Below are 10,269 nucleotides of genomic sequence, written 5' to 3'. Positions count from 1 at the left end.
GTGTTGGAAGAACGCCGGGGGAAAAATACATAATGACGCAACCTTTATTCCAAGAAACACTGAAACTTATGTTGTAGCAAAAAAGACAAAAAAACAAAACAAAAACAGCACAGTTTTATATGTTTAAGTACCATATTCACACTTCAAAAATATGAAATGTAACACCAAACAGCGTTTCTATAATATATAATAAATGATCTTTTATGCTTTAATTATCCAATGTCTTCTTAGTCATTCATAAAAAAGTTCTGTAAATCTGGCGGTTTTTCTTCACCGTATGGTTGAAGTCCTTTCAGCATCACATCACACAGTCTGTAATAAATAATAAACAAGTTCACTTTATTATGATGACGCTGATTCTTCAGTAAACCAGGTGGTTAGAGCCACTGTGATATACATCAGTGCACAGATGGAAAGTTTGCTCGCTGAGTTGCAGAAGGGCGTGTCGCAACAGTGTTTGGTCATCACAAAGATGGTGTTGTTTGGAAAGATCTCGAAGGTCGTCTCCACCTCGCACTCCTCTGCCTGGGTACACCCCAGCATCTTTATATCCAAAGCATCAGCTGGGGAAACAGGGCAGTAGCATAGAGCCATGATCAGTGTGTATTTTATAGGCAATAACCTTCACATCATTTCTTGTATTCTTCGTATAATGTTTGGTAAACACACACCTGCCCTCCCCCGGCCTGTGTAGCAGCGCTCCCCGAGATTGCATTTGGTTTCAGTCGTGTAGCAGACATCCCAGAAGCCTAAATCACAGCGGAAGCACTCCAGACGCTCCTCCTCTGCTTCGAATGCCACTGACTCCATGAGCTGCTCTACCTGCTCCTTTTCCTCACCTGAGCCCAAAGAATAACACTGAATGCACGATGATTTTTACTGAATGTGCTGCTAAAGGAGATTCTTCTGAACAACTTAAAATGGAAATGGTCCATTATGGGGACAGCTGACAAAGATGAAGAGGATTTTTCCTGCATGTAAAATATTTTGGCCTCTCACCATTAAAAAATCATCAGAGCTTAACAATAAAAATATATACTTTTTTTAACATTTGGGTAAATGTTTTCAAGTGTAAACACATTTTAAACAACCAAAAATAACAGGAAAATGGAAAGACATTGATTACATGCCAAACAACCATTGTTAAGCATGAAGTCGTCGCCAAAGATCTATGAATGTGGCTGATACAGAAAATGCAGATTTCTTATCCTTTATTTAAATTTGCATAAGCAAATAAGCACCACTGGTAAATCTGGTAACCAGGACACTGAACATAATCAGGTAACAGTAAAGAGAGACTCAAATACAGGTAAGAACAGAAAAAATGAAGTTATAAACAGGCTAAAGTTAATAAAATACTTTGGGTTTCTCAGATTTTATGTAATAGCCTTTTTGGCACATTAATATTCAGGGTTGCTGGATGTGTGAAGTACTGCAGCACTGTTACAGGACATCAAGCCAAACTCATGGCCAGCAAACTGCTGAGCACTTGAGCATCTCAGAAATGCTTTGTTTATTCTGCAGCAGTCTGGAATTTGTTTCTTGAGTGCGTTATTCAGGGAGTGCTCCAAGTCATAGGGCAGCATCATGTTTGTATTAACCGCACAGATACTGGGATTAATGGAAAACTTCAGCAGGGAAACATAATGCAGGCAGGGGACAATACCTCAGTTATTCCTACTATTCCTCGAGCCCTCCGAATCATGTCACTAGTTTTAAAAGATTTTCTTAGTGTCCATAAAGCAAAACTGAAAATTGTTAATAAGCTTATCATCAGTGTCCTGTTTTATTTTAAAGATCACCTTTTAGGAGACAACAGAATATCATGATATAGGGAGCTTTGGCTGCCAAATGGCTGACTTTAGTGCTGCGATTAGCTGCTGTCGGCAAAAGGGACTAATCTCTTCCTCAGAGTAATCGGATGCATTTTGGTGAGACAATCCTTATCCCCTATCATCTTGTTAACCCAGTGCTAGCTCAGGTGAATGAGCAAAACAAAAGAGTACCGAGGTGGGGGGTCATTATGAGGAAGGGCCAGGCTTACTTTTTATAACCTAAGGTCCAAAGTCCACTCTTATTCAACAGTTTATGGGGTAAAGCCTGTCTAATACAGCGTAACACAGTCCTATAATAAGTTTTTCCTTAGTGCACATTATAATAGACTTTTTTTTTTTTTGAGGTTATGGTTTGACTTGAAGGTAATTTTGGAGGATTTTAACCAAACTCTCCTGTTGTTGCATTGTGCAGTGGGTCTCTTTAGGTCCCACCTGTCTGAACCTCTCTAAAACAGTTTTAACAAAGGTTGGTCACTATTTTATGAAGTAAAGTCCCAAACATTTGTATTTCTGTCTTGCCTTACACTGCAGCAGACTGAATACATTTCAGTTTTTCACCAGTTTGAAGCAGTCATCTTACACTATGGGAATCTGAGGCAGTTTGTGTGATGCTTTATCAGTTAATTTATTTTGCGATAAAATAATGTGCAGATTAATACTTTTTAGTTACAGACCAAATGTATCGCAGGTGATGTTAATCATGGAATTTAACAACTCAAACATTATTGATATGATATAAATAAATGCAGTCATTACAGCCAGTGAGAATCTGACAAGCTATCGGCCAAAAACGCAAATACTTTTCAGGGTCAGCTGTTGGACTCTTAAGTGAAATATAAAGAAAATGTCCTTAAAAAGCATTAGAACACTAAAAATAACACCTGCTATGAACTCGGGTACTCTGTCAGCTTACCTTGAGCAGGTGTGAGCATCATGATGGCAAAAACACACAATATGACGCCTTTCATTTTGAGCGTGATGCTTCCTCCACCAACTCCACCATGAGGACTGCTGAGGTGGCCGGAGGGTGGAGGGAAATTGGATTAGTAAGGAATGCACCTGTCACCTGCGTGACACCAATCACAGCTGCTAGAAGGGTGCTGACGATCAAACAAGTGACATTTCTGGAAATAACTGCAGAGATGTGCACTGAAACCTGCAGTTTTTCAAGAGAAGATACAGCATCAGTGTCAAAAATATAACCAAGAGGGTGACACGTGCCTTTGTTTCTAATTAGCAAACTACTTCAAAGGTTAAGATTCCTCCACATGGGTGCAAACCGTGTTTCTGACTTATAACAAAGATTTGTGAGCTGAGCTGAACCCGCCTTTCTGTTTTGACAGCTTTTTACTTTTGAAGTTCCTCAGTAACGGAAATCATTTCACCAACACAGAAACGGTGATCAGAGCTTCTCTCGCATGTTAAGGAGTAGAGAAATTGAATGAACCTGAGTCAGCGCAGGGTTAAGCAGCTTATAGCCACCCGTCCGTCTGCTCAGATATGTATCAATGCGCACACACACACACTGGCCTCTCAGATGAGGGCATTCGATTCAGCTATATTCTCAATGCAGCATTAAGATCTGTGCAGCTGACTTATGTAACACGTGCCACACACACAACCACACAGAAATACACATGAGAAGATTTATTAAATTGTGTGGCGCTGCAGTGTTTGTATACACATAAATCTGCTGAAGGGATTCCCCCCGTCCTGTGAATCAATCCCTCTGTAAATGCAACATTTATCTGAAGAGACTTATTTTTGTAATTAACTCAGTGATGTAACTGCATGACTCACTGCAATGATTCCGAGCATCAAACTTTCTTTTTTAAAAAGAAAGGCTCCAGATTCTGAATTATAAAAGTTTGTTGCCTTACTTTGGATCATGTGGTGGTAAATGTAATATCCTGAAGGCATCTGACAACTTTATGACTCGTATGGAAGATGTCATTTGTGGTGCTTTATTGGATTATGCACACACGCTGCTGTTATTTAGCCTCCTCTCTCTGATTCAGATGGACAAGCAGAAGTAGCACCTGATGTGTAGTGTAACACAATATGAACTCCATTGCACCACAAACTGCAGGCTCCCAAAATCACAATGCGGTCGAATAAAAAGCTCTGAATAAAAACGTTTGCAGGGGGAAGGTTTTATTGCAACACTGTTGTGTGCTTGGTTTACTTAAATTGAAAAACAAAAGCCCAAAAAAACAACAACAAACTGGCAGTCGAGTGCAGCATGACAATGTGCAGATTAAATGGTAATATAAGTTGTAAGTTACAGCTCTACGGTGCATCGTCTTTCCCTCCAAATGTAAACACATCGGATCATCTCACGCACTGCAAAGCACTCGCGCAGCCGACGTGTGAGAAGAGAGCGAACACAGAGCTGCATTTCTGAGAGGCATGAGTGCGAAGGAGGCTGCTTGCAGCATGTTGCAAGATTCAGACGCGTCCTTCCCCCCACCCCTCGACCACCACCAGCTCATCTCTGCAGCTGAATATACAGCCAGCATACTGTACCTACACAAAAGCCCTCCGTGTGTGTGTGTGTGTGTGTGTGTGTGTGTGTGTGTGTGTGTGTGTGTGTGTGTGTGACACACAGATGGGTGCTGCTTTTAAGTGAGTGAAATGTGTGGCTGCAAATTACTGTAGACTGCTCAGACTTCGGTCGTCGCCTGGATCCCAGCATGGGCCGAAACAAGGAAATACTCAGCAGTCCTACAGCACCTATAAAACCCTTCACACTGATCCCCAGTGTAATTAAAGACTGGAGGAGAAAATGCTGGCGATAATTAAAATTAAACCCCCTCCTCTTCCGCCTCCTCCTCTTCCCTGTTCAAACATTCTCACTTTGGCTTAATTGTAGCTGCTAACATTTCCCTCTGCATTGTTTTGCCCTATTTTTTTTCGCCACTTCTCGGCTTTTGCGGGAGCCAAGGATGGAGACGGAGGATGGAGTATTTGAATAAAGCGTGGGAATTGGATGATAAGAGAGGAGATGAAAGGTCGTGATGGGTGGGAGAGGGAGGCTTCAATTACTCCACTCGCAGGACTTGTTTTTCTCACTTAAGCTACGTCAGGAATAACTCATAACAGCCTCACCAGATTTTTTTTTTGTGTCTTTTTTGTGTCAAGTTGTTGCTCTTTTTCTTTCCATAGAGCCTGTGATTGAAAATCTTTAAGATCTCGCCTCACCGCTGCGGCTGAGAAAAAGGAAAAAACTGAGCAGCTGACAGTAGGAATTTAAAAAGAAATGTTGAATTACAGTAAAAAGAAAAAAAAAGATCCTGCATGTGTGCAGAGCACCAGCTGGTATTTATAGAGTGGCTGTAGGTGTCGAGTGAGAGGAGTGTGGCCTTATGTGCTTCTCTTGTTTGTACCAAGACACAATTTCCTCAGATAAAGAGCAGATTTCACTTATGTATGAGATAAGATAAAGACTTATTTGAAACCTAATCTGGCTCATCCTCTTTTACTGAACCTCTCCAGCAAGCAAATATAGACATCTGCAGAGAAGGAGGGAGAGGGGAGAGGAGACGGAGTCCATCTCCCAGTATGGCACCCAAATAACTTTTCAGCAAACCTCCTCACGTCCTAATATGGTCAATCCAGTGGTGGCTTTAGGGATTTTTGGGCACGGTTGAGTTCAAAGACAACAAGATTGTGAGTTGACATCAAACAGCACAGCTCCAATCTTTCAAATGTGGGTGAGTCAGAGAGCGATGTAGGACAAAAACACCCTTCACAGACAGTGACTCAGAGCAACTGCGCCATTCGGAGGCACTATAACATACCCAAAAAACATTTCATCTGTTTATTGAGGACTGCATAGTCTTGTGTATCTGCACGTGAAACCTTTAAGTGTGTCTCATCATGCATATTTCATGAGACAGTGGAAGGGGGGGGAGGCAGCATGGGGTTCAGAGTTGAGGCGGCACAGAAGGGTCTGTCCGTACGTTGAAGTTGATTTCACTAGAGTTGCAGGAGTCTGAGAAGACGGGGGAGTGAGAGATGGACAGGCAGGGGGAGGAAGGGTGAGGAGTTGGCTCCTGGTGGTGCAGAACTCGGGCCAGCAGGGTTGACCTTCCTTCCTTCTCCTCCTCATTCCTGTCTTCGTCCTCTTTATCTTTACCTTGTGCGTCCGGAGGAGGTGGCTCTGAGGCTCTGCTGCTAATGCTGTGTCTGTTCAAATGAGGAAGAGGAGGGTCTGAGAGGGGGAGTATGTGGGCTGGAGCGGCCCAGGATCCCTGTTCTCCTTCTTTACACTCCCACTGCTCGTGGCACCCAAAGCTGGGCTGCTCTTGGGAATCTTCACAAAAGCTTCCTCCCTTCAGATCCTCCAGGTCGTCAGGTTTCTCTCGCCTGCAGACTTCACGGTCCCGGTTCTCGTACAGCAGCGTGGCGGCGCAGATGAAGATGAAGAGGCCAACTCCCATTACCACGGGGCCAGCCAGTTTCATCCTGTCCACGGGGGTGGTGCCACGCCGCCCCACGGGCTTCGGTTCTGCAGAGACGTAGCCCGCCACTGCAACACTCATCCCCACCAGCACCACCATTACACCCAGCAGGAGCCACCAACCTGGGGCAGAAGCCAGGGGCAGTTTGGTTTGGAGGGCTTTGCTTTTCCTCAGGTGTCTGTGGCACTCCGGGGGGCAGGCAGGTGAGGAGTGGGAAGAGTGGGAAGAGGCAGGGCTGCAGACTGGAGTGTCAGCTGTCATCGTCTGGATTCAGACTGAGAGGAGAGGAGAGAGGCATCAGAAAATAAAGGAATGAAACATGAAAGCGCTGGATGCAGCATCAGGAGAGCGCTGGAGGTGTTGGGGAGAAGACAGTTTAGCCTGCACCGCACACAACAGGAAATAGCTGCTTTAATAAGACATGTGGCTCAGTTAATGAGATGCCGAGCTTCCCGCAACTCCGCTGGTGTCTCTGAGGAGCTCATGAACCACCACCATCAATGACTGACCCCGTTCAAGACCTTATGATTTCACTTCACGATCTCACTGCGGCTAAAAAACAAACTGGAGTCACATCCCTGCGCTAACTGCTCCAACTGAACTCATAATTTATTCCTCCCCCCGACTCTGCCCGAGGCAAGTGGACCTAACCGGGGGATCCGAACGCAGATGATCAAGTTTGCTTTTACGCATCCGTGTTAAACAGAATATTTTGAGTCATTTTGCTCGACAGCACTGTTGCTCACTACACCAATCCACTTCCTGCTGTTTTAACGCAGTGTGTGTGCAGTCGGAGTGGGTACTTGCCTTGTTTTGGACGTAAATCCGAAGCAGAAACTGGCTCCTCGGCATTATCAAAATAAATAGCGCTGACTTATTCCTCCCACTCCTCCACTTTGATCCGGAGGATTCCGTACTTTAACCCAATTCCTCCTCACATGAAGACCTTTTTCATCCATGGATTGACTGCGCGTGCCGCGCGGAAACGGAGCCTGAAACGAGGCTTATATAGTAAAATAAGAGTCTTGATAAAAGTGGTGCAAAGCTGCTCTGCCTCTCCGTCTCTGCGCTGCTTGTGCGTCTGTGCAGCCTGTGTTCCGATGTGTGTGTGTGTGTGTGTGTGCGTGTGTGTGTGTGTGTGTGTGTGTGTGTGTGTGTGAAGAGGAGGGGTCGTGGGAATCTCTGGCTGGTCCAGGCCAGTCCCACGGTAAATTATTCTCTGCGATCATCACCACCCATCAAGAAGTTTTTCTAAGTGCATAAAATACAAAAATTGAAGAAACGTACCCTCCCATAATAAAATGAGCACAGATATATAGATAGAGAGAGAGACTTTTCGTTCTAGGTGGGATTTTCTTGTTAAGGAGACCCTGGAAAAATGTGTGTGTCTATATACAGTTAGGCCCATCATTTTTAGGACAAGGACACGTTTTTTGTAGTTTTCCTTTTGCACACCACCACTCTATATTTTACATCAAACATGTGACTGAAGCGCAGACTTTAATTCAAGCGGGGCTTTTTTGGTTTTGTTTTGTTAATGTAGCATAACGTGTTTAGAATTTACAGGATTTATGCACAGTCCCCTGTTTTCAGAGCATCGTGTGTAATTGTACAATTGACTTTTAAGCAGTTTAATGTCCAGGTAAGGTCTGTCCCTTTGTTGTTTCATGACAAATGGAGCAAACTTAACATCTGAAGTTGATTCAAAGTGTTACATTTGTATTTTACAGCTTTTCATTATAATTTTAAATTCGAGGCTAAAATGGATGTCAGTGCGAGTGAGCGAGGCCATCAAGCTTACATAAATAACCTTATTAGATAGACAGCAAAACATTTTAGGAGAGGACAAAACAACAACCTGGAACACCCTTGAAAAGAAGAAAGGCCTGAAGACAGAAGACAACTCAAGGGCATGATGACTGAGTTATTTCCATAGTTAACAAAAGCAACTTCACAACATCTAACCGAGTCAGGAACACTCTTGGGGATGTAGGTATATCATTGCCATGGTCCAGGATCAAGAGACAGCTTCATGAATGGAAATGCAGGAGAGAAACGGCTCATGATCTGAAGCGGACCACTGTCAAACACGGTGGAGGTAGTGTTATGGCATGTGCATATGTATGCCTGTGGAAGTGAGTCACCAGTGTTTAATGCGGATGTGACTGCTGATATAAGCAGCAGGATGAATTTTGAAGAATACTCTGTGCTCAGATTCAGTCAAATGCTGCAAACTGATTGGACACACCTCACAGTGCAAATGGAACATGACTCAAAGCAAACTGCAAAAGAAACGCAAGAGTCTCTAAGGCAAAGACATGGGACATTATCCAGTGGCCAAGTCAGTCACCTGATTTCTGTCCAACAGAGCTGCTTTTAATTTCATTAAATACAAAACTGAATTCAGACAGACCCGCAAACAAGAAGGTGTCTGCAGTAAAAGGCCCGCCCGAGGCTTCAAAAGATTACAAACAGTCCTCAGATTTAAAATTAAGTTAGTTAGCCAAATTACTTTCAAGCCTCTGAAAATTGGGGGAATGTGTATAAAATGGCTGTAAATCCTAAAATGAGTTTTATTAAAGCAGCTTATTTAAACTTGAAACATTGCACTTCAGTCACATTTTGACTGTTTAAATTAAAATGCACTGAAACTAACAAAACTTTGTAATTGTCCAAAAAATTACAGACCTAACTTTACGCATCCTGCTCCAATTAAGTGCCCCTTACTTAATTAAACACAAACAAACAAAATAATCAATGTCCAAACTGTCCAAATGCTTAACACCTTTAACCATTTAAGCCCAGATTTCCTAGCTAGTCCATCTTGTTAGTGGTAACTTGCGTTGTGGATAAGGTCAAACAAAAACGGTTTAAACTTGTGAAAATCTATTCAGGATATAAATATGGGGGGTTTCAGGTCCATTTTGTAAGCGACGGCTCCGTTTGTGGTGAAGATAGAATGAGTCACACCGGGCCAACAGATGTAGCTTTTACATCACCACAAACACATTTTGTTTCATCCACTCAGAGCTCATCTGCAGTTCTTCACAGCTTAGATGAAAACAGGAATATAAGTATTAAAGATACCTGAAAGCTTCTGGGTTACGAGTGTAAGATTCAGGCCATGCGCAGCAGTGGTTTTGTGTGACTTTCAGCCTGCTGCCGATGTGCCACATGTGTTTCAATTAGCAATCTGGTTTGTGGGTAAGTTTGCATGTGGGCCATATGTGGGCAAGACACAGGAAGTGAGTTCTAGGTTTGGGGGCCACTGTGGCCTGACTGTGACCTGCCTGCAGCATGATGTTACGGATGGCTCTGCCTCTTGACCAAATGTTTTTCTCTGACTTTTTAAAAAAGTACCTTAAACAGGAAACAGATGCTTTGATGTTCCAGTTCTTACTCTCTGCGTTAATTTTCCATCACAGACTTGAAAAGTCTGGAGCGAATTTACTGAGTAATTACGATGCCACTTGCATTTTTCACATCTGCAGCTTAATTAATGTAACATACAGAAATAAATGGAAGTTAATGACTGCATGACACAAAAACACAGCATGCAAACAATGTTTACCACAGCCTGAAAACACATATCCAGTGAACATCAACAGATCAAACTTCAAATAAAAAAAAATAAATGCACACCTATATAGTCTGCAAGTGATTTCTTAGGTACAGCCGTTCAGCTGCTCTTTTAATGCAAATATAGGATCAGGCAATCACATTGGCAGCAACTCACTGCATTTAGGCATGTAGACACGATCAAGACTGTGGAAAAAATATAATTTAAGCAACTCTGGACGTGACACGGTTGTTGACGTCAGACGGGCTGCTTTATTTATTTCAAACTGCTGATCTGCTGGGATTTTTCCACACAACCATCTGTAGAGTTTACAGAGAATGATCTGAGAAAGGAGAAAATATCCAGTGAGCAGCAGTTCTCTGGGTGAAAGCTCACACCAGGTGTCCCTGCT

At 43.0% G+C, this 10,269-nt stretch overlaps 2 protein-coding genes across 2 annotated transcripts; both read right to left on the bottom strand.

Annotated features, from left to right (window-relative positions):
- Positions 1 to 39: 39 nt before the first annotated feature.
- LOC309717210 (protein Bouncer-like) lies at positions 40 to 3,857 on the bottom strand. The gene is made up of 3 exons (XM_082551602.1): positions 2,749 to 3,857; positions 672 to 839; positions 40 to 563 (listed from the first exon to the last, which is right to left on the bottom strand). The coding sequence occupies exons 1-3, from the start codon at positions 2,801 to 2,803 to the stop codon at positions 343 to 345; spliced, it is 444 nt and encodes a 147-aa protein (XP_082407728.1). The 5' UTR covers positions 2,804 to 3,857; the 3' UTR covers positions 40 to 342.
- A 111-nt stretch (positions 3,858 to 3,968) lies between these two features.
- Positions 3,969 to 9,903, bottom strand: LOC309717207 (uncharacterized protein). The gene is made up of 2 exons (XM_082551598.1): positions 7,106 to 9,903; positions 3,969 to 6,573 (listed from the first exon to the last, which is right to left on the bottom strand). The coding sequence occupies exon 2, from the start codon at positions 6,557 to 6,559 to the stop codon at positions 5,762 to 5,764; it is 798 nt and encodes a 265-aa protein (XP_082407724.1). The 5' UTR covers positions 6,560 to 6,573; positions 7,106 to 9,903; the 3' UTR covers positions 3,969 to 5,761.
- Between the last annotated feature and the right edge of the window lie 366 nt (positions 9,904 to 10,269).

Source organism: Aulonocara stuartgranti (genome assembly GCF_965226115.1).
Source record: "Aulonocara stuartgranti genome assembly, chromosome: 11".
Classification (NCBI taxonomy): Eukaryota; Metazoa; Chordata; class Actinopteri; order Cichliformes; family Cichlidae; genus Aulonocara; species Aulonocara stuartgranti.
This window is presented reverse-complemented; position numbering and strand designations above follow the sequence as displayed.